Source organism: Carassius gibelio, chromosome A13 (assembly GCF_023724105.1).
Source record: "Carassius gibelio isolate Cgi1373 ecotype wild population from Czech Republic chromosome A13, carGib1.2-hapl.c, whole genome shotgun sequence".
Classification (NCBI taxonomy): Eukaryota; Metazoa; Chordata; class Actinopteri; order Cypriniformes; family Cyprinidae; genus Carassius; species Carassius gibelio.
This window is the reverse complement of record NC_068383.1, coordinates 17,284,280-17,309,431: the sequence shown is the minus strand read 5'-3', so window position 1 is coordinate 17,309,431 and position 25,152 is coordinate 17,284,280. Positions and strand designations below refer to the sequence as shown.

At 37.7% G+C, this 25,152-nt stretch overlaps 2 protein-coding genes across 4 annotated transcripts; both read right to left on the bottom strand.

The window, feature by feature from the left end:
* Window positions 1-1,687: 1,687 nt before the first annotated feature.
* LOC128026343 (phospholipid-transporting ATPase VD) lies at window positions 1,688-20,070 on the bottom strand. The gene is made up of 23 exons (XM_052613381.1): window positions 19,883-20,070; window positions 17,566-17,902; window positions 17,282-17,476; window positions 13,509-13,713; window positions 12,961-13,046; window positions 12,767-12,873; window positions 12,525-12,656; window positions 12,308-12,420; window positions 11,859-12,111; window positions 11,127-11,341; window positions 10,777-10,953; window positions 9,319-9,952; window positions 8,030-8,127; window positions 7,783-7,909; window positions 7,124-7,308; window positions 6,051-6,318; window positions 5,877-5,953; window positions 5,218-5,343; window positions 4,927-5,127; window positions 4,751-4,831; window positions 4,542-4,646; window positions 3,635-3,822; window positions 1,688-2,922 (listed from the first exon to the last, which is right to left on the bottom strand). The coding sequence occupies exons 2-23, from the start codon at window positions 17,841-17,843 to the stop codon at window positions 2,739-2,741; spliced, it is 4,035 nt and encodes a 1,344-aa protein (XP_052469341.1). The 5' UTR covers window positions 17,844-17,902; window positions 19,883-20,070; the 3' UTR covers window positions 1,688-2,738.
* A 359-nt stretch (window positions 20,071-20,429) lies between these two features.
* LOC128026342 (uncharacterized) lies at window positions 20,430-24,475 on the bottom strand. Of its 3 annotated transcripts, XM_052613377.1 has the most exons (10): window positions 23,236-23,259; window positions 22,477-22,785; window positions 22,325-22,384; window positions 22,180-22,230; window positions 22,004-22,075; window positions 21,823-21,900; window positions 21,684-21,720; window positions 21,580-21,641; window positions 21,413-21,496; window positions 20,430-21,271 (listed from the first exon to the last, which is right to left on the bottom strand). In XM_052613377.1, exons 2-10 carry the CDS (start codon window positions 22,766-22,768, stop codon window positions 21,102-21,104), a joined length of 906 nt encoding a protein of 301 aa, XP_052469337.1. In that variant the 5' UTR covers window positions 22,769-22,785; window positions 23,236-23,259; the 3' UTR covers window positions 20,430-21,101. The 3 variants fall into 3 exon arrangements, with proteins under 3 accessions (XP_052469337.1, XP_052469338.1, XP_052469339.1); XM_052613378.1 differs by lacking the exon at window positions 23,236-23,259 and adding an exon at window positions 23,578-24,475 and having other exon boundaries at window positions 21,580-21,720; XM_052613379.1 differs by having other exon boundaries at window positions 21,580-21,720; window positions 23,240-23,353.
* Between the last annotated feature and the right edge of the window lie 677 nt (window positions 24,476-25,152).

The window sequence follows — 25,152 nt, the reverse complement described above, 5'->3', positions numbered from 1 at the left end:
AGAGCACCGGTGCCTCCATCTGTCCTGCTGTTAGCGCGCTGCTGTTCAGTTTCCACACACACTTCAATAGCAAACATTTCTGTAGGTTTACATTAGATTAAGCAGCCAAGTAAAAGTTGTTACTACATACATCTTTTAGATGAAAAGCTATGTTTGAGGTTGACGAATGCTAGGTGGGCTTTCGGATGTCCTGTCCGATGTATGCTAGTCTACTGTATTAGCCCACCACATAGACCAGCCATTAACAATCTGTCCGTCACGCGTTGGTCATTCACTTAACCAGCAACACCAAAGCAAACAGGAGGAGAGCATAAGAGACAGGGCAACTAGAATTGAGTTCAAAATTAAAATAAAGGCCTACAGATTATTGTTTATTTATTTAAAAATTAGGCTATATTTGTGTATAAAGTTGGGGATCAAAGTATTATTATAATTCCCAGTCCCGCCCACTCCCACTGACATTTTTTCCTGTCCCAATACCGTGATTAATGTGACCCGGGGGAGTCCCGAAAAAATGTCAGCCTCTACCGTGGACCCCTATCACCTTTCACCCTACTCTGACGAAAACCTTTCATACCTTTTATGGACCTTGACACTGTTATTTACTTGGCAGTCTATGGGATAATCTCAAGCCTCCAGGTTTTTTATCCAAAATATCTTAAAATTGTGTTCCGAAGACGTGTTTGGAACGACATGGGGTGAAGTGATTAATGATAATTTTAATTTTAGGTTGGAGTATCCCTTTAATGAGGTAATAATAGTAATGTAAGTTATTCTTTTGCCACCGCTATTTGGTTAGAAAAAAATAGGTGGGTACTGAAATCACTATACTTTTTTATTTTTTTATTTTTTATAAATACTTTTATTTAATCCAATACCTTTTGATGTTATGTGTGAATAACACCAAGAATTGCTACTTAATTGCGTTGTACTATGTGTAATGACATTAAAAGGAATCTAAATCTAAATTTATTTGTAAAGTAACATAGGAGTCTACAGTGCTATGGCTAACTCTTGTTTAGTCCAAGTGGAAGTTCTCAGAAGTGCAATGCTGCCATCATATCGCTGTCAAATGACCCTATAAGAGCATGCTGTCCTTTTCAATGCTCTCATGCAAAAGGGTCATGTCCATTCAGACAATTTTTGAGCGAAGTTTGCAACTTCTAAACAATGGAAATTCTTTAAAAGCTGTGGGTAAAAAAAGTTCATTGTCTATGGACTGAGTTCATGACCTCTTCAAGACTTTCAAGAATAAAAAAAAATCTTGCAAACTTGCATACCAGCGGATGTTCCAAAACGTAATCTATGCCATCTTTTGAGTTAGAAAAATGACAATGGATGAGTTTATCTTAAATTTTACATTTAGGTCTCCAGGTAGAGCAAGTAAATTAGAAAATTGTGGAGCTGGATGTAAGAGAACTTATATTAAAGCAAGCATGTCTTTCACTATCTGCTATTGAGTGTACATTATCACTTATTGTTATGCCAGTTATACAGCTACAGTGGTTTATAAAGGCTTTTAATGGACAGTCTGGACTTCTTTCCTCTGCTCTGTTGTTTATATTTAAGGCCTACTGCCCAAAATAGGATATTAAAGCTAATTATTATCTCTCAGTAAAAACAAGTGCTTTACAAAAACACATAGGCTAGGGTACCTGTTGTGTATATGATCATATTCAAGCAGTAGTCAAGTTTTCAGTGTTTTATTGCAAATTTTACAAATACTACAAATGGCTCAAATAATGTAAAATAATGTCAATAACTGGAAATCATCTTAGAAGATCATTCTGGATTATAAATTCACATTTCCAAAATTCAAGCATTCACTTTTGCAATAAAAAATAAATTGCAGTTAAGTATAAAAAGCAATCTAGCATTTATCACAAAATACTGAACTTGTCTATGTGTAATGCATGGTGTCGGCATGTTCACTTTCAGATTGAACACACAAATTGACATTAAGGCCCTTGGGTCACAAATACATTAGCTCCTATTAACGTTCACCTAATTTTATTCTTAAACAGGGAAAGTTCACTTATTGTAAAGTTCTCATGATATTACAGTTCCCCATGATCAGATATCAAACAGACAGTCATACTTCTCCTAATTATTAAGAGATAACAAGGAAAGAAAAATCATATAATCACCTATAGTCTCAACCAGTGAGATCGTCATTTGCATTTCGCATGACTGAAACATGAATATGGGAATTTGTGATTTACGCATATATCAGTGTTAAGGGAAGTGTGCAAGCTCATTTTCTTATGGTCTTTGCAGTATTGCATTAAAGTAGTAGCAAAGTAGCCATCTTATCTTGTTATACACTATCCCACAATTCCCCTCACAACTCTGACGTTCTTGCATAATGCTGGAGTGCATTTGTAATTAAAAATGTCACAGGCTCAGCCTTGTGGCATGTAAACAATTCTCTAAATATCTTTTGTATACAGAAGCCAGACAGTATATTCGGCGATCACTGGACTGGAATGAGTTTGCGATGGAGTTCATCTGTAAGCTCCACGTGGAGCCCAGGTACAGTACTTCACTGCCAAAACACTTATTGGGCAGAAAAAAGACAGATCTGGCTTCTGACTGGTCAGAGCATCTGCCAATCATTGAAGTACAAGGATTTTGAAGTCACTACTAATGACCATGTTTATATGATCGAAGGCAACTCTCTAATTGGTCATGAAAGAACAGTGCCTGCTTCAGCCATACGATCTGTTAAATGGGGCATGTCAGCATTCACACTGAGTCTCTGAGGGACGTGTCTGGAGGACAGTCTTCGATCTTCGAGCAGCTTTGTTCTCCTTCCACTGCCGTAAACTCATGGAATAGTCTTGTGCTGAGAGTCGCTCTATTTTCTGTGCTCTCACCAGGTCAGATGGACAGATAGTGTTACAGAAGGCGCGAAACAGGATCCTGTGAGACAGAAAAAGCCAATAGTTAATTACACTTTCTCGTTATGAACTACCTTTAAGAAAAGATACAACCATGAGTGACTGATTCCAATAAAGTTCAGCCAGTCTTTTTTACCAGCCATCGTGGTAATCTATTTTCTATGTAGATAAAAGTCATACAAGAACAGCTGAAAACTAGTTTGTCAAGATTTCATTTCAATAACAGTTCTTAAATAACAATGTAATTAATGTTGCTTCTTTAGCTTAAATTACACTATAGAATTTTGTGCATGCAGGGTCTTCACTGTGATGGATATATGCAGGATTGCCTTAGAAATAGGTAAAACTAGGAATCTCAGATTGAATCTTTGTGTCGGAAGTGTTTCCTAAGGTTGAAATACATGACCTTGGACAGATTTTGTAAAATCTGTATTCCTGCATTTAACATGCCATCTGGGTGATCAGGTCACTGGGTACTGCAAACAGTAACTACATTTAACTAAATTTACATGCACCCCCATAAACTTCCTGACTTTATTCTAAAGTTTTCCCTCCACTTCAAATCGCTAAACGAAACGTTTAATGGCTAAAGAAAGCAGTTACAGCTTGTGACATTACAGTAAACATCTTAATAAAAATTGCATTATTGGCACACATGTAAACATAGTCAGTGTTACAGTCTGTAACTGTGTCTGGTATGTAAATGAGCTGATTCAGATGTGTGTGTGTAATACCTAGGCAGCAGGGCCAGGACTGTGGTAAATCCACATACTAAATAGTAGAGTGGCTCAGACATCATTTTTGTCTCAATGCCATAGGGGTTTGTGGGAGAACTGCACGACACACATGTAATGCTCAAAAACAGGATAAAAGCATAATAAAACAAGGCACTGAAGAGCAGCAATGCAGCATGTATCCATGTCTGGAAGAAAAAAAAAAATCACACAAGACCAGCATTAGCAGAAGATAAACAGTCTGCCATAAATAAAGACATTAAATATCCTGGTATGGTATGAACATTTTGTGACAAGAATCACTCGATACTGTGTGGTTACTGTGGTGTTTTCTGCAAGATGCAATTTGTCTGTCTGCACTAAATGATGATGAATGATGACATCATTTATACAGCCAATCAAATACATATTTAATCTGTAATGTACAATTTTGAGAAAGTTATATCTTGGGCCACTAGAATTTTACAGTGGGTGGGGCAAAACCTCCAATCAAGCATTTGGAATAAAATGTAGTTTTTAAAATTCAAATCAGCATATGAGACTGCTGTAAAAAAACAACAACAAAAAAAACAGGAATAACATTTTACATTTTTACATTCAATTTTAAAATATATTAAAATAGAAAGACCTTCTTTTAAATAGTTATTTTTCATTGTAAATTTACAATTATTGTTATTGTAATTCTGATTAAATCAATTCAGCATCAGTGAGCAAAACATACGTCTTCCAAAAACATCAAGAAAACTCAATTATTACAATTAAATAATGGGCTAATTTTTATTTTGGGGTGAACTGTCCCTTTAGGAGATTTTACAGTCACACTTGGTGTTACAATAACTGTTCTAAATATTTATTTTACATATTACACAGCATTATAGATGAGAAAGAACAACTGTGATTGGCTCACCACTGTGCGACTCTCTATGAGCTGATGCAGGAGGATGATGAGGAGGGCGGAGCCATTGATTGGAGAGCCAAAGGAAAATACCCCAATATCAGACCCTGCATATGCCTTCATAGCATAAAAACAACAATACAAATTGTTACATGTGAGCACTACTCTGAAAATTAAACATTATGATAGTCAGTAAAGTGGAAAATTTTAAAATGACCTACAAAGTAAGGGATGAAGAAACACACAAGGCTTTGGTAAAAAGCATCAAGAATGTTCAGCCAGAACGTTGACGGAAGATAGGCCTGGAAATCAAGCATCACATCATGTATGCCATCATACCATGTACAAGACACTGCAAAACAACACAATGGAATGGCGAGTGAGACAGGATGCCCACCTGCGAGTTTTGTCCATACTTGTAGAGATCAGGCACTTTTAGGAGTATCTCGCCAGACACATCTTTGTCCAGCACGCCATATACGATTGGAGGGACGGAGGTGAAAAGTAGGTTGAAGAAGATTAAAACCCACGAGTTGGTCATTGTGTTGCCTGAAAATCCACAGAAAAACTGGTACCAGAACAAAAGGTTCACGTACATCTACATGAAAAGAGAAGAGAAGAGGAACAAGTCAGGACCACACTGATTCATAAGATAATGAGGAACTGAGTAAATGTGTGTATTACTCACCACATTCTTGTAGAAGAAATAGAGGATCATGTTAGCCAAACGAGCGTAACACCAGTGACCGTGAACCAAAATGAGCTTTCTCAGGAATTTAAATCTAGAGATAGCAAAGTCACTGGACATCACCGCCTATATATGGAAAAGAGATGTTCTATTAGATGAACTACAAGGTTTTAATTAACTAAAAGGAAAAATTGTGTATATATATACACACAATCAGTAAAAACTGGGACTGTAAACACATTATATTATTTTACACAGTTGTTCTTTCTCATTAATTATATATTAATCTATCAAAATAAATGATCCAACATGTGTGAATATATTTTCAGAGTGAATTCTGCTCTAAATTATTTTCTTTTTTCCCAAGTATGCATGAGATGAAAGGAAGAGTTTGATATAATAATAAGAAATATTTCTTGAGCAAATGAGCATATTAGTGACACTTAAGACTGGAGTAATGATGCTGAAAATTCAGCTTTGCTATCACAGAAATAAATTGAAATATTATATTTAAATAGTAATAATATTAGCATTTTACTGTATTTAATAAATTCCTGTGTAATGTTGTCAATCCAGTTTAATCCAGATTAATTCACCCTCATTAAGTGAATTCTTAATTGCTGAAATTTGCCCCACCCTGGTTTCTGCTTGAACTGTACCTGCATGCCCTCCTGGCCCGAGATGCCGATGCCAACATCTGCCATTTGAATCATACTGACATCGTTGGCTCCATCACCTGAATATAGTAAGCATCGCACATTTCAGTTAAAACAACATTCTACACTGACATTGAACCGTACACCTTCATCAGACCTTTCACCATCCTTATTCACCTATAGCCAGGGTCATGACCTTCAGCTTGTCTCTGACGAGCCGCACCACTTGGCTCTTCTGCAGAGGGGCGGATCTGCAGCATATGACTGAGCGACAGCAGCATGTAAGGTCCAGGAATGACCCCTGTAGCTCCTTCTGCAGAGCGTAGTCCAGCGTACGGCCGTCAATGACCAACACACTCTCAGGACTATCATCTTCAGATGTGGCTTCCTTTGTGACCTGTCTGATCTCATGACGTAACTCCTGAAGTCGAGCCTCACAAGTCTCCTGCGGGACAAACCACACACACACACACACACACACACACACACAGAAAAGTAATTCAGATTCCAGTCATATATAAATTGCAACATAATAGACTGAACATATGGATGTCTTTGCCTTTGTTTTTTTGTGATATTTTTGTTGGCATTTACACCTCAGCTTTTGTGTGTTTTCCAGTAATATAATATAAAATCTAGGTTGGCTATAATTTAATTATTAACGCAATCCCCAAAACCAATACAGATGGAAAAAAGTCATTCTGCTCAATCTACATTTTTACATTTACATTACAAATGACTAAACTGGAATTGAAAAAAAAATCCCTGGGAATCAAACCAATGATCTTGCCATTGTTAGCGTCATAATATTGCCATTGCTTATCTAATATGAAGAAAATATTACAAATACTTATTCTGGTAATTTAAGTGTGCTTTAACTTACTGCATATTATTTAAATTGACAAAATAAATTATATTTAAATATTTGATAAATAATTTAAATTTGTAAATTAAATTTTTTGCAATTGTACAGCTGTTACCTTCCCATAATTGTACGATTAAGATATGAAATGTGTATACAAAACAACAGGGTGATATATATTTGTATTAATTATATTACATATCATATAATATTCCATATTGTGTAGCATATGAAAAATGTCACAATGATATGGTAGATGTTTTCCCGCACATAAGCATCACCACACAAATTATTTAGAGCATGTTCACTATTCTTCTCCTTTGGTTGTTATAATAAATGGCTAAAAAATATTTTCTTTCATTCTCTTTCATCCACCACCTCTACTCACCTTGCTGTCACAATTGGCCATCAGTATGTGGTCTGTGGGTCTGAGGAGTTTGCAAGCAAAAGCAATATTAATAGCTGTCTCTTGTTTGTCCCCTGTGAGGACCCAAACTTTAATCCCAGCTTCCTGCAGAGCCTCAATGGTCTCAGGCACTTCCTCCTGCAGGCGGTCTACTATACCCGACGCCCCTGGAAGCCAAGACACAATTAGGCTAGGACAACCAATACACAATGTAGCTTTAAGGCGATTTAATTTTCGTCTTCACTGTCTTAAGCCCATTTCACAAAGAGTTTTGATCTCGGAAAATTGTTTTGTGTTGTGAAATGTTTTGTGAACGAATGCAAACACGTTTTCCGGGATTGATCCTGTGAATGATCCCGGGATGGGGACAAAGTAGCGTTGCTGGGATCAGTCCTGGAACGAGCCCTGCGTGAACATGTAGTGATGATGCACGATACCATGTGACTGTTTTACCGGGTGTTTTAAAGGCAGATCAATGTTTATGATGAAAAAACATGCATAACGTGTCTTTATGGGATCTTTACAGAATGTCTGCGATTGCACGCACAGATTCCGGAAAATCACTGGCAGTGTGAGTGCACCAAAATCAAATGAACATTCTCCATGTATTTTCCAGAAGAAAAGAGGCTTTAGTATCTCACCCAATAATGTGAGATTAGTTTCCAGTCTCTCGGCAGATTCAAGCAGAAGCTCTTCTCTGTTTTCAATGCTGGTTTCTGCATACTCATGTCTCTTCAACCAGGCTTTGTATTCCTGCTCTTCCAATACCTGTCAATGTGCCAACAATTTCTTTCAAGACTCAACATCTATGCAGAGGTATTTCAGTGGTGTATGCAAACAGAAGATATTCAATGTTACAAACAATCGAAGTGGAAGATAAAGGCTTACTTTTTTAGCAACACAGAGAGTGCGCAGTCCATCTCTTGCATACTGGTCCAGGTGTCTCTGTGTCCGTTCATTGATCTCCCTAGAGAAACCATCTTCAGCTGCACCCCACATGCACAAACAGTCAAAACAAAGACATGAGTTTATAGAGATCATCACTGCTGGGGCAAAAATACATCTAAATTTACAACAAGAGGGGTTGCACAATTAAATACTTAATTGCCTAAAGCTATGGATAAGAGGTAATAATGTTGTAAAAAATGTTTCTGGCACAGACTAATTGTTTTGCTTCATAGGAGCCACAGTTTCTAATTTGGTGTTTTCTGTATCCGTTTTACCTGTATTTGACTGGCAAAGTGATGGCATTGACTTGCATATTATGAATCACCGGGGAGTTTAATGTTCATGTTAACCTGCATCTTGGATAGCCTCAGAGTAAATTAACAACAATTTGTAATTTTTTCTATCCCTTTACTTGACTTAAATCAAAATGGGATAAACCTCTGAAAGGACAAACACATGAGTGGATCTTTTCACACTTGATTCTTTTCAGAGGTCTCAAGGCAGTCACATTGCAGACACTTTGATGAAGTTTCATAGGCAAAGAATTCCCAGTTGCATAGATTTCTATTGAGATGACTTTCAGCGTACAAAGGTAAATGTGACTGCACCCTTTTAGAGTGGTTACATACATACTACAACAGTCAGTGGGGACAAGGAACTGCTTTGTTACCCACAATCTTCAAAATGTCTTCGTTTACATTCCACAAAAACAGGTTTGGAACAACTTGAGGGTGAGTAAATGATTACAGAATGGAAATTTTTGGCTGAACTATCCCTTTAAATGAATCTTAAAGATTTAATTGATTATAAAATTATGTCATTCTGTTTCTCAAGTAAATATATCTTGATGTAAGAATGTTTTTACATATTTGTACTGGGAAAAAAGTACTGGTTTTCTCCAACTACTTTCCACTACAGTTAAGTACCTCTGTGCTGATTTAATCTAGCGGGTCTATTGCCTCATGTCATGAGTCCAATGACGCAGGTAGTAATGATTCCCTCCAGCCAATCACTGATCAGCAGGGTTTACACCTCACATTTTATCAGATACTTTACCCATTGGAAAACCACCCAAGAGCGAGCCGTGCCGTAACATGTAGTGGAAAAGCGCCATGACAGTTGTGTTTATCAATAAACTAAGCCCAAAAGCTGACTTTACAATATCTGAAGCATTTGCATTGTTTAGTATCGTGTGAATTAACCTTAATAAAAGACGCCTCCTCACATACCTGCTTCAGCCAGCTCCATAATGACATTATCAGCTCCTTTTGTGTAAACGACCACCTCTCCAGTGAGGGGATGGCGCACCACCACAGACATCCTCTTGCGGGCAGAATGAAACGGCAGTACGTGAAGCAGAGGGATGGACAGCGGCCCAATGCCTGGAACAGCCACAAGGACTTGCTCTGGGGACCGGCCCAGCAGAGTACACCCATAGGCCTTTGCTGCTTGCACCAATGCCGCCTCATCCGGGCTCTCCGCCTCGTACAGCAACTCTTCTGCCTTATCTCCATCATCACTCTCTGACTCATCAGCAGAGTTATCTTTTGCCTTTTGTTTGTCGTCCATGTCCTCGCTCCACGCCCCACTGGACAGCGCTGGAGGGACGGGAGTGGGTGGGGTATCTGAAGGGGTGCCAGAGGGTATGGTGGGGGACTGTAGGTTTGTGACGGGTGTCTGTGGGCTGCTGTTAGGGAAGTAGGAAGCCGAACGACCCCGGGTGAAGAGTTTCTTGGTTAGGCTGGGAAGAGTGTCTGTGTTTCGATTAGGTGATGAGGGAAAGCGAGGCAGACTCAGCTTCTGAAACATGGCCTTCATCTCCTCTAGAGAGCGCAGGGGGGTGCGAAGCATGGGCATCTGAACCTGATATTACAAATGAATATTATTCACATATTCACAAGATTCAAATAATGGAGAGATCCAATGTGAAGCACCTGAATTCAACAAAGTACACATATGACTAAACAAGTTTAAAGTCAGATGAAACAGCACTGACAAATAACAGAAACACTGTGCACAATGATACAGTCAGAAGGCTATACATACAGTACGGAACTATATTATTCATGTAGGCATGTATTAAAGGAGCAATGGAATATAATTACAGTTTAGTTATAGTGTTTGTGCATTTATACTAAATGTATTTAGAGTACTGTTTTTCATACAAACATGAAAGACATGTACAGTAGTTACATTTTTACCATTTATTTAGGCGCTACATGTGGTTTTAACTGTGGTTATCATTGGAAGGCCAATGGTTTATTTTAATAAAACTCAAGCAGTTCTATAATTACATTTCACTATATAAAAATAAAGCTGTTACAGTTTCACAGATGTCACTTTTTTTGTTAACGAACATAAATTTACAACTGCACCCAGAGTCAAGCAACTGCTACTGTCAACTCAAGCTAAATGTGCGTTTTTAAGAGACAAAAAAAGAAGAGAAAAGTAATATTATTCATATTGCGGCCTGTTCTGCAAACTTCATGATTTGAAACAATCCCTCATTAGAGCACGCAGAAACTAAGAAATTCATTTTTATAATAATGTATTCGTTTTGTTAAGGAAAAAATCATGTTCTGACCATACAGAGTAAATTAAATCCACTGGTTTCTACAGCTTTCACTAAAAAAATCTGCCTTTAACTAGCATGAGTTTGAGACTCAGTTGAAAGATTTGGATCATACCACATGTCTTGGCTGAGTGGGTGAGGAAACTACGACAGTGTTGCAGACAGTGAGGGCAAGAAAGAAGTCCAGTATGTGAGAGATTTCAGCAGCTTCCTGTCGGAGAGGGGAACTCGTGGGTGAAGACAGGGTGTTCAGCTTGGCCTGAAGCTGAGGGTCTGGAACAACAGCACACTCCTAAAGAACAAAATCACAATTACATACACAACTTCATATACGTGACAATAAATTCTTCAGGTGCATGTTACTGTAAAAATTAGTAGATGACTAATACAGGGAATAAAGCAATAAAGACATGGAAAAGTAGACAGGAACAGTAAATGTTGAAGATGAGTCTGTTGTTTTCTCACAATGGTGCTGCTGAAGGCTCCAGGTGTGTGTCTGCGGAGTGTGTCGTGGACTGAGTGTGTGTCCGACTCTGCAGTGAGGGTATTGAGGGACACTGAACTCCGGTTGCAGCTGAGTGATTTACAGCTCAGAGACTTCCTGCTAGTGTGTGACCTCAGGGTGAGAGAGTGATCGGCGTCGCCGCAGCCCTGCTTCTCATACTGTTCCAGAGAAACACCTGAAGAGGAACAGGCAAACATGAGCATACGCATGAGACCAGCAAACATTAAATCATTATGATTAGAACACTACCAAAACAAACAGCACAAGTTATTTAGAGGGAAAACGTAAAAAAGAGATTAGTGAGCTGGACAAAATAAACTAATTTTACTCAAAAAAACACACATTTTGTGTGTGTATGTGTGTGTGTGTATATATATATATAGAAACTCTATAATACCATTTATGGCTGTAAATATAATATTATTACAACTAATCCCATGCTTTATTTCCAATTTTCAGAGAGCAGAATAAAAACCGTAAACCATAATGTGGCAAATTTGCCAAAAAAAAATCTGTTTTAGAAAAATCTTTATGGATTAAATCAACTGTATTCTTAACCACTATTGAGATCAAAAGTAAGCCTGTCAATAAACTGAACATTTTAATTGAAAAGTTTCCTCTTTTATTCTCATACACGGCACACCCACAGAATCAGTCAGTATATTTTGAAGGCTGTTGTGAAGTGAACGGACCGTTCTCATGGTGAGGGTACTCCGTTCCTGCAACAGTGCACCGGCGGAACAGCATGCGGTTCTCTGTGAGGGTTCCCGTCTTGTCAGAGAACAGGTACTGGATCTGTCCAAGATCTTCTGTGATGTTCAATGCTCTGCACTGCACTCCTGTGTCTAGTACTGGGTTATACAGATCTAAATCATTCTGAATAAAATAAATCTGTCCCAGCTTCACAATCTCTATCGACACATAGAGGGAAATGGGAATCAGCACCTGCACCACAGGGAAACAGAGGCAGAGCAGAATCAAAATACAAAATAGTTTAAAATTGTAAAAATGTTTCACAATATTACTATTACTTTTCTATATTTATAATTAAACAATCTTGGCGAGCAAAAGAGACCTCTTCCAAAAAAATCAAATGCATGTGTTTGTGAAGGTATCAAATGTTTCGGCCACTATCACGCACCTGCAGAACAATGATCATCGTCCAGAACATGTAAAAGGCAGCGAGCGCAGGGTGTGTGTCATCAGGGATCATGAAGATGGGATTATATAGTTCACTCAACCAAAAACCATGACCTGTAAATCACACCCACATTTTTACTAAACCCAGAAAAATAACATTAACCTTGTGTTAAAAGTTTAAATCCTCTCACAAGTGTGTCAATGACCATGATACTGACCAACAGCAGCAATAAGACACATGAGAAGCAGTAAAACGACACACCAGAGGACGTCCATGTTGAGTCTGCACTCCAGTTGACTTCGTTTGTAGCGCGGCCCACTGTTATTCTGCATTGCTTTTGTCTCATGACCTGAAAACACACACACAAGCTCCTTTATTGCTCAGTCGAGCTCTTTATAATGATACAATGAGTTTATCCTATCTGAAGTTGGTCACTGTGTGCAAAGATGTGAAAGTGACCTGCATAGACCACAATGCCAATCACAGTCTCTGTGTTCCTCACAGTGCAGCTCCTCAGGAGCAGGTTTTCACTGTGGAGTCCAACCCGCACTTTACCAGAATGCTCCCTGTGTAAAAAAATAAATAAATAAAAAATACTATTATTTTCATTTTAAAAAGTCTTGAGCCTTGTTCATTTTGACTGCTTTACTCACATGAAAGCTCTGAACCGTCTCAAGTCATTATTGGGATTTTCGCACTCAATCCGACTGCTGTAGTTTTCTGGAACAAACTCAGATCCCTAAAGGGAGATCACATCACATTTTTAAACAGTTTTTTTTTCATAAAGATTTAATGAAAAATTATTTCACAAAGTAAAGAAATTCAGCATTTCATCAGACATTTTCCTTCATAATGAAGGAAAGTCACACCCTACATAACGCCTACATAATTCAGAAATTCTAAATATACATGAAATGCCACCACAGCTCATAGTAAATCATAAAAGCAGGTGCATACGGTAGTTAAAAAGAAAATCAAACAGACCAACAAAAATAAACGAATTCCGCACACTTTTGTAGCTTGTAAATCATAACCTGCAATTTTAGACCTTCACCAGGAATTGTTCAGAATCCTTTTATTTTTTTTAACAACTTGATAGATTTTAATTAAAAAAAAAAACTCAGAACATTTTAGCAAAACTTCTTTCATATTTTATTTAATGTATTTTGATGACGATGAAATGGATAAAGTGGCCACTCACCTGCTGTGGCAGGTCACGGACCACCTGCCTTTGCTTGAGGTTGGTTTCTCCATCCAGGTTGGCCGTCTCGATGTGACACACTCCATTAGGATCAGACGAGTGCAGCAGCACCATGTCAGCAGGAATGATCTCATTACAGCAGAGACGGATCAGATCACCGACACACACCTCTGCCCAACGCCGCTCCACATACCGCTTCTGCTTCCTTCAACACAAACACACACACTCTCTATTTGGATTCACTGTTAATATCGGATGAACAAAAGGATTCAAATATCGATTTCATTGTCAAGATTTGAGACAATAAATAAGAAAATCACATAAGCAAGTTACTGTAAAAAAAAAATAACATTGAAAAAATTATTTTTCTAAAAACTGACACATAACACAGACCAACTTAACTTTTCTAAACGGCCATTTTCAAAAATAACATTGCTAAATTTTACATCATTTTTCAGAAAAATTTGGTATCAAAATAAGTTTTGTGCATGGAACAAAAAAATGCAAATATAGTGTTTAGTGCTCTTATTGGACTGCAGACTGATCAATCAGAATACAGTACACCTGAGTCATGTATAAACATATAAACAGCCCTCACAGTAGAAATGGCACTCAAATTTTTTTGCATTGTCTTGCATGTGGTTTAACTGAATATTTGCACAACCATTGCGAAACAAAGCACTTCATATATACTGTACATGATGCACCACCCTATACAGGTAAATGCATTTCACATGATGCTTTGATTCTGTGCATTGATGTGCAATATAATTTAAGCACAACACACACACACACACACACAATTCAAACATTACTGCTAGCGCCTGCTGAACTAAACACACCAGCTTCAGTGCCATAGTAATCAAGCAAACGCTGCGCGTCATTATCACCAACAGCAACGGCTCCATAACAGGAAAACGAATACGACCCCGTGTGGCAAGACAATCACAAGGGAGCCTTTTTAACCTGAGCAGCATTAACAGCTTAACTAGAGTCAAATGTTGGACAATTCAACATTTTGATACAATATTTGTCAGGTCATTAGTGCATGAAGGCAAAATAAAAGCAGTGTTTTCATACCTGCTATTTCAGACAGTTGACTTACACTGTATATAATAGCAACATGCTAAAAAAATACACCCATAACCCTTTAAAACATAAATATATGTTTAGATTTCTGACCCTATCAAGGTCATAGCACGATTCTAAGAAATCACACTATGCAGTCTTTTCATGGAAAGTACAAAATTTGAATCAATTAATTATCTGTGAAATTATGCCATTGTTCTCACACACACACACTACACATGAGATACAGAGAACAAACCTCTGATCAAGAGATATTTGCTCAATTATAAGGGACAACCAGTTCAATAACAACTGTAAATCATATATACAGCACAAATACAGATTAGAAATAGACATACGAGCCCACCAACTATGGTTTAGCAGTTTTAACAACACAAATGTAAAGAAACAGTGTAGCTCTGACACTTTACCATGCAAATCCAAATTGACTGTATTTTGAAAAATCAATGTTTACTGGATTTGGCACAATCTAATGAAGTTATGAAGCCACACCTCTCACTGTTCAAGAAACAAGCCAGTGTTGGGATCAAGAAACTGTCAAAAGTGCAATATCTGCGGTAAGTCACCTCACAGCTCGGTTAAATAATACCTTAACTATATATGCACTATACTATGATCCACTGAGAGAAGATATCAGCTGCCATGCCACATGGTAAAAGTACAAAATGTCGTATGCATCTGTAGACTGTATAATATTCAGAAAGTGTCATGCGTTTACCTGTCAAAGACCTCACATAAGCGGTTATTGACCTGTTGGTCAGACTTCCTCCGGCGTTGGTCCTCCCAAAGGTCTTTAACAGCAGTTATGGACATCACGAAGATAATAGGAATGATCGAGATCTCTGGCTGGAACGCATTTACAATAGGCACAAAGTTCAACGCCCCCAAAAAGATGAAGTATACATTGGCAAAACGATGAAGTTGCTCAAAAAGATTCTTGGGGATGAAGGATAGAAAGGTGTACTTGGTTGTCCGGACCTTATTCCTGCTGTAAGACTTTATTTCTTCATCTTCAGTCCAACTTGGCATGACAACCTTTCTGTTTTTGGCCAGATCTTTTGCCATGCCACCTTGATCTAGCTCCAACTGCTGCCTCATAGCAGCTGGACTCTTCCGCTCCAGAGACACAGTCTGTAAGAATGGTCCAGACAATTTAGGCAGATTCTCTATCCCGAGCAAGTCCAACAGGTCTCACCATCACTGGTCAAATTCATGTTTCTGATTCTGTCCAAGCCAATATCAACACATGCTAAATCTGACACCTGAGAAACATTATGCTCTTCCAAGCCTTTGTCTCAACAGTAATGTGTGTTGCTCAGAAACCTGTAACAATCTACAATATGCAGACCAGGCTGCTACTTATCCAGGAAACACTCCCAGGCATCATAAACAAAGACGTAGAGCTTTTTGTGACTCAGAGGCAGTTTTTAGACAAGAAAAAAACTGTGGGCTGGTAAATAAGTGACCAGTTGGCAGTGTAATGTTTATCCCAGACAGGCAAGTCATCTATCATCTAAGGAGCTCTGGACCTTTAAAGACTAGATTGTTATTATCATCACTGATACTATTACAAGTATTACTTTATCTAGGCTAAATTTTAATTGCATGTTGTAGATATGTGTGATATTTCTAGTGTTCTACACTGGTTATAGTCAAATAAGATGTCTTGTTACAAGAAATGAGCACTGGCTATAGGGGGTGGGAGGGGCTTAGCTGTGACATTATACATTTTCACAACTACATTTCAAATTTCACATCAAGACATCAGAGCTCATTAGCATATCCCTCCAAGGTAATACCGAAGCATTGTTTAACAAACAGACCCTTTATTAGCTAACATATTTACATAGAAGACTGAAGTTGAAGGAACAGAGGAGAATATTTAATTCTAATGGCTAAAGTCCTTGACAGCATAGAAGGAAGCTTTGCATAATTTGGGAATTATGCAATGCTATTTCTTGGAAATGACCTCCTCATCTCAGAGGCAAAATGTTTGGAATTTAAACCTGTTTCAACAGTCAATACTTTGTAATGATAATAACACTAGGGAGATTCATGTTTGTGGAATAAAACAAAAGTGCTGGTGGCCAAGGCCAACTGCATAAAATTACTAAAACTATCATTAAAACAAAAACCTGCTAAACTTGAAAAATAAATGTTAATTAAATGTTTTTATAAATAACATAATAATGTATAAATAATACTGAAATAACATTTATTCCAAATGGCTTCATCAAATGGATTGTTTAAAGTAACAAAATTAAAATGAATTCACAGATGGCTAAGTGCTCTCATAATGTTGTATATTATGAATCACTTTGTAACTATGAAAATTTTCGCATCTGCAGATTTCACTGCATTACTTTTATCCATCAGTTAAATAGTCATTTTTATTTTCAATGTGAAAAAGACAACAGACAGTGGTCTTGCAAATCAAAATCAGTTGATTTAACAATCATAATGGATGACTTAGGCATTTTTACTGAAACAGCTCATGATGCAATTTGGGGAAAATACAGGCCAATAACCAAATAAAGGTTGTTATGTGCATTCGTCTAATCAGACGAGTAAGGAAGTCACAAAACTCACCCAAAACACCCACACACAAACAGAAAGAGTTTCACATGATTATGAAAGTCTTATCATCGACCACATCATATTAACAGGGATGAACACATACTGACCCGCTGTAGACATGTGTCAGTGTGTTGTTTATTTTCTTGTCATAGCGGTAACGTCTGTAGTCCTCCATGGCATCTTTGAAGGCAATGACGGTGAGCACCACGGCTAGAGGGATCATTGTAATCTCCTTCTGAAATGCTTCCACTACTGGGACCCAGTTCAGCAACACCAGAAACAGGAAGTACAGATTTGCTGCTCTGTTGCCAGAAACCAAATGTGTAAATGACACACACACACACAACAATTAATTTAGATGATACCTGATTCATTCAGCTTGATATCTGACCTGTGAAACTGCTGGAACAGATTCATGGGTATGAAGCTGATGAGGGTGTACTTGGTGGTGCGAATGCTGTTGTCTCGAAAGCCCTTTGAGAAGTTGTGGTACTCTGCTTGGCTGGGACCACATCGTGACACCACCACTCTTCTCTTTCCACTGAGTCGCTGAACCAGAGGGTCCTGAGCATCCAGACTACTCTTAGGGGGAAGTGAGTCCCAGCCCCTCCTCCTGTCTGTGGATATCAGCTGCAGACATCTGTGGCGAACCCAGTAGAGTCGCTCCATGAGGATGACCAGGAGACAAAATGGAGAAGTCCCCGGGTACGCTACAAACAGCCCTCCTCCTGAACACACAGAAACGCACGTGCACAAATAAAATTACTATAAATCCATATGGTGTATTACCTGCAACCTGCCATTTCTTCTCTTTTTGAAAGTATGAAACCTGTTGAACAGGCTTAAATTGCAAAAAAGCAAAAGGCAGAAGCTGTGCGTGTAACTAATAACATTTCCAAGTTAACCTCATACTTCCTTATAACAAGGGAAGAGGAAGAACTGTTTGACTAGTTTCAAATTAGCCATTTTGTTTTCCACATAGGCCAGAATTACAGCGGTTTCATTCTGTGGCAGACATACTGCACAAGGGACAAATCCCGAAATGAAGAAGGAGAAAAATGTCACCCTAAAACAAGAAGACAAAAACGACTTTATAAAAACACAGTAAGAAGATTACAGGTGGCCATAAATATGTTTTATTTAACTGGTTTTGCAAATGAAATCTTAGAAACAAATAAATGTAAATTAGCATTAGATGAAGACTTTATCTAGCTTAACTAACATAGAACTAGTATATTCTATCCTCTACCCACTAAAACGAGTCACATCAATCTATAGCAACACTTTTGCTCTTTGCTGCCAAATCAAAATTATAATTTGCTATAATTAATCATTTTTTTATCCCTTTAAAGATATTAATATTTTTTATATCTTTAGATAATATAATATAAGATAATATTTGTTTTGATATGGAACAGTATATTAAATTGTTTATTATTAGGCAAATTATTTTTAGGCAAGTTTAAAAATAGTAACAATTACAACAATATTATTGAGGCCAAAAATTGAGCAGAAATATGCAATTTGGTGCAGTTCCTGTTATTTATAACGCATACAAGTTACCGGTAGATGAAATTCTGAATTCTTGTAAAGTAAAACGATGAGATTTGTATAACAGCATAGCAGAGTATATATGCACAAACATATCAGTTGTTGCTCTATATGTACAAATAAAATGTATTTAGTGAGATGATATTTAAATGCAGCTAAGTTTTGTGCAGTTTTAAGTGTGGGGGCAAAAATGCAATGCAACACAATGATGACTGCAAGATGTACAAACAAATGTTTCTCAAAAGATTATATCGTTTTTGATACCAACATTTTAAAATGATTTTTATAAAAATGTAGTAGCTATTATCAAGTAAACCTAAGTTGCTTTAGTCCAGTGAATGTTGTTAGAATTTATTCTAATGCATAATTAAAAATAAAATAATTAAAGATTTCATTGTAAAAAGACACATGCCCCTCAACCTTTTACATACTAAAATAATATAAATAATATAATATAAATGAAATGTCATTCAGAGGGCAGAAGGCATGTAGTAAGTTGTGTAAAACAGTTTTTTTTCTTTCCCAGCAAAGTAATACTGTAAAATGAAGCTCACATGTATCTATGACAAGACACTAATTACACATTCATTACTATGCACACAATTTAACATATTATAAGCTTTTCATGAAAACAACCAGATTTAAACAGATAAACAATATTATTAACGTAAGTATATATTACATTAATGAAAAAAATGAATAAAAAAAGCAAAACACATACGTTTTCAATATAATTTATTCATATTAGCTATTGATTATTTACATAGTGCAGTACAAGCTAATATTTTTTTCTTAATTATTTATGTTTCGTTGTTAATGCGCACTGTTTGTGTTACAACGAAATATTAATGCTATATGTACATCAGCATATCTTGTGCTGCTCATGATCGCAAAAATATCAAAATGAAAGTATCTTGATGCTTCTAATTTTGGTTTTAAAATGAGACACACACATCCGGAAACACAGTCGCATTTGAAGCGTGTACAGTAGATTTGTGTTTGTACTCGTGTGAATGAAGATCAAAACGAGTGCTAAATCATAAAATGTTTATGCCCCGAGAGTACATGCACTTTAAAGGACCCAAACAAGTCTGATACGTCAGGATGAGAAAGACAACAGCCAACGCACATTTAAGATAACAAAGCCTTACACTTACCGTCGACTCATGAACTTGGCCGAATTTCAGAGTAAGCTTCTGTAAAAATCATGCATCAGCTTTTTATTTATAATAAGGGTTATATGAGTCATATGTCTCACAGTGACCTGCATCGGAGACCGCGCGAGCCCGTCTACGAGGAAAACTTGGAGGATCCTGCGCGCGCACTGGTCATCATCATCATTCACTGGCCACACACACACAACCCAGATAGCAATGAGTCGGCGGACCGCCGGCGGCGCTCCGGCGGCAGTAGAAGCGTCAGAATAGCGTAATCGCAAACACGTTTGACGGTGCACCGCCGGCGGCAGCCGCTTTTTAGAAGCGGCAGCCGCCTTCCTACCGCCTTCGTTCCGCGGCCGGCCCGCGGGCCAACCGCCGTCCCGCCGCCGTTATATCAAAGGCGACCCTTCCGCGGCCCGTCGGAGGCAAACGCTATTTTCGAGCGATCGGTCGCCGCTTGCTTATTTATTTATATATATATTATATATATATATATATATATTATGCAGTTTATCAAGAATAATGATTGATCAAACCAGACAAATTTCCATTTGACGTTTTAATTCCACATTTCAAAGTACAGTAACTGTCATTGAAACATGATGTCAGATCCCTGAAATATAAATAACAGAAAAAAAGAGAAAAAAAAAATAAATAAATACACACACACACACACACACACACACACACATGCAGGTTTCCAATTAAATTGTAAAAAAAAAAAAAAAAACAGCCTTAGCTTTCAAGCAAATTATAACACTTACAATAATTGTTAATAATATAAAGAGGTCAGCTCTGGCATGAAAAGAATTACCAGTAAACATAAGTAATGAGTATATCTGGTACCAAAGAATGTGCAGGACACCAAAAAAAATTCAGGTATAACATCACATTTACAAGCCATTTCTAACAATAAGATAAGTGGTAATAATTTAGAATAAAGCTCTGGAGTAGAATAGACCATTATAATGGCATTGCTGACCTGGGGTACAAGATGTCTCTTGTATCTGTGATAAACATCTTCAAATATATATAAAAAATACTGAGGTAAAAAAAGTAGTAGAACAGATATAACTGCAATGCTGACCTGTGGCACAAGGATTTACAAGCTATATTTAACAATATAATAAGTTAAGCACTATGATAATATCCACAGTGAACAGTGTGGATTGGGGGGTGCAGTCTGACACTTCTGGCTTCTTTAGGAGTCTTGATGTTACTGACTGCAGGATAAAGAAAGGGTTCCAGTTGTCAGTGATGCTGGGATGTCAGTAGTCAGCCTAGGTTTAAGGGGTCGGCTGTGGGTCCCTCTCAGCTGTGCGGCGCCTTTTTCCGCCTTCACGCCAAACTCTCCAAGACGTCGCAGCATTAAGGTCTGATCTGCACCTACAGGGGTTAAATAAAATAATAGTCAGTCCTGGTCCCTCAACTACTAAACTATGACATTTATATCTAGGTCTACTACATGTATAGGTGGCCCCAGTGGGAATTAAACCAACAACCACAGGTGTTGTTTGCAAGTTGTACCTGATTGCCCAGTGCGAGCAAACGTCTTCAACATTGTCCCAACTTGCTTCACCTGCTCTTGAAGTGAGCCGCTGTCATCCGAAGCTACAAAATGAAAGGCATATGGTAATTTTGTACATACATCACATACTCTTTCCTAAGTTTGACTTTTTTGTGCATGTTCTTACCTGCTCGTGCAGTGCTTTCCCTCAGAGCTTGGTTCTCCTCCCTCAGAGCTTGGTTCTCCTCCCTCAGGGCTTGGTTCTCCTCCCTAAGGGCTTGGTTCTCCTCCATCACGGCTTGTTTTTCATTCTGGAGTCTCTGGAAATCTACATTAAAAAACAAAACAACAACAAAAAAAAAAACACCTAAAGGCACTATTTTCAATACTTTTAAAACACTGGACACTAAGACATAGGCCTAAAATATACCTTCATAGCTGAAAACTTCATGCTGTACACGAGATGCCAGGGGAGTCCAAGGGCCAATTACAGAGCAATGACTTTCTCCTATTGATAATCATTGACGTAAAAATATGTTTGAAGTTATTGCATACATTTAATGAATTGGACTTAAAATGGAACACTTAGTTTAGCGCAACATATTACATACCTCCAGCGTTTTCACCCATATGCTGCCAGGGTAAATTTGCTGCTGGGGGTGTAAAGCTTAGTACTTGACGAGCTGGAAGAGCAAACATAACAGCTTTAACTTCAGTGCAGAGTATTGCATATTCAGTAATGAAACTATAATTGAACTGTGCAATGCTAATGGAATGTACAACACACCTCGACACCTTTCATCCAGAAACTGCTGCGGCGAGTAACCAGTCAAGTGTCCTAATGAAAAACAGATTATGATTAAAGGATTCCTTATCTTAAATAGAAGCAATAGTTTCCAAGACAAAAAAACGTCACAAATAACATCACTTACTTGTACTCAAACTCTTGGCTCTGTGAAGTGGAGTCTGAATTTCTGGGGAGAAACCTGGTTCTGAGAAAGAGGAAACAGAAATTTGAAAATCTAACAAAGGGTATAGTTTAGTGGCAGGATCACAAATCATGCATTACAGCAATTTTACATACCACCTCTGAAGTCTACAGATGGCACAACATTTTCCTGGTTTTCTGGAATCGATGCAACTTCTGGAGCATCGGGCAGCACTGAAACCTTGTTACCAGGAACAATGTTTTCAAAGCTCAAAAGAGGTTGTCCAAACGACAGCACTGCTGGTGCATCTGGAAGACTAGACTCCTCTTCATCAGAAGAGGCCTGGGGTCTGTACTTGGAATTTGAGATTCTCTTTCTCTTTCTCTTCTTGTCATCGTCCGTCGTTTCAACGCTAGAACCTGTTTGGAAGCGCACCAAATATCTCATCGCCTCTTGCCAACATTCTAGAGCAGGGAATAATGAATGAAAGTCAGTTATCCACCATAAACAGACAAAGAAAATACACAGATGAAATGCAGGAAAATCAAATGCATAAGTCAGAACCAAGCAACATTGCTTAACCTCAGTGTGTAAGTTACTGTAACAAAGGCACAACAGCATGTGTTAGCTAACAATTGCTAGCTGGACTAGCAGCTACTTGTTCAGACAAACAAAATCATTAAAACACTAGATGTAAAGCTTTTGCTACGTACTGAAGCTATACACATTTCAACATGCTTGAACTGTGTAAAAAAGGCGAAACAGCATGTGTTAGCTAACACTCTGAACTAGACTAGCAGCGTGCGTGTCGGAACAAACAAATGAAAACAACCTAACGTTACTGGTATCATCATTCGGTTTAGTTAGAAAACAACACAAGTTATACTGATCAGTCTTGTCGTAGATTTTGCTACCTACTGCTGGAACCACATTACCACATGGGCGGCGGCATAATTGTCCATACAAGTAACTGTAGTTAATTCGACTGACCAAAACTAACTTAAAACACATACGTACTCACACTCGTATAAACATACGTATCTTAGAAGAAAGAAAAACTCAACGCCTGGAAGAAACAAAGTAGCTATTACAGAAAGTTAATTGTAACATGGCGGCAACTTTGTAAACAAGGCTAACTTACTTTAGCCTTACTTTAGCTTGACTAGTAAGGCATGAACAAAGATGACTACAGATTTTACAAAGATAAACTAAAAACAATGTAAACATAATATTGCGTTAAGGAAACATGTACTTACTTAAACGATGGTAGTCCACAGAAACTCGCGATTGAACGGCGAACTGACGCGAATGTGTGCTCTAGTTATGTTGTTTGGGGAGGGGCCAGGAGCTCAGTGGCTCCAGTGCGTCATCGAGCCACCGTTTTAGCTCCGCCCAAAAAAAAATCCTGAACACAGCAATGGTGAAAACCTATACTTTCTAACATTTATAATGTGTTTACATTTTTTTAAGTGTTTTACTGTCTTAAACATTTGTACAGGTCGCAATTGCAAATTAATCCCTTATACATGTAAAAAGTCAAAAAAAAAAAAAAAAAAATCGAGGTTGGAAAAAAATGAAAGACATAAAATGACATTTCCTGGAATGGCAGAAAGACGAAATATTTCTAAATATTTCATAAATCTGCCAGTGCAGCTGTGAAACCAGAGGAGCTTTTAGATTTTAGTTTATCCTTCTGATCAGGTCAAAACAGAGATTTTCCTGTTTATGATAGGCTATTACCATGGTTGCAAATTAATAAAAAATTATAAAGTATAGACCTACCCAAGATTTTGGCCATGTTGCAGATGTCTTTCACTGTTCACTGATGTAGCCAGGCATTAGTGAAAAGTCTAACTTCATCAATTTATTCAGCTAAATTGTTCATACCATGAATTAAATATCTATTTTAAAACCTAATCAGAATCAGAAAGATATTTATTGCCAAGTAAGTTTTACAAAAGGAATTATTTTTGGTTTATGCATGTCTCAATTGTGCATAAATCAAAGAAATGTAAACAATTTTCACCTAAGTGCATAAAATAATTTTACATATAGCCTATTAGGCTACTCTATCGCTTCAGAGTTTCAAAGTAATTTAAATGTAATTTCCTAAACCGTACCTTATCATGGAATCAAGAGTCAAGAATAAACCCTAATGGCTTAAAAAAATAAAATAATAATAATAATAATAATAATATGGGATTTAATTCACATATAGGCTATTATGATTTTATAATCGCTTCAGATGTGAAAAGTAGTTAAAATGCTGTCAGTTCCACTTCCATTCTAACTCCCAACATGCTAAACATAGCCTTGGCTGCTGGTCGATTTTAGTAGAAATCCTTGTATTTCAAAGCGGCTTGCCGCCAGCCGGCCGCGGTCCATTAGACGGAGGCAACCGCCAAAGAAAATGAAGCAGTCGGCCCGCCGGCTTTTCGCCGGCGGCATCTCGCAAGAAATGGGAGTGACGTATTCGGCGGCAAACGTTTCATCCCCGCCAGCGGGACGCACCTATAGCCGACAGCTTAGGGCCGGCGGCAAAAAGAAGCCGTGCGGATATTTTTTGCTAGCTGGGAAGTTTCTCTTTCACACGTATTGTCATGCTTTGGAAATCAAAACTAAACCTTTTTATTTGAACGTAAAATGTATAAAACGTAATTAACTACCAGTGCTTTCAAATTATTTTGAGAAAAAATAAATAATTTTGGGGTATAACACGAAGACTAAATGTAGTCTTTTTGTTTAAAGATGTGGAGAAAGTTTATGAACAAAACCTGTCTTTCAGAAAATGCTTTAGTTCAGTTGTGTACAAAATAAACATTGATTTATTT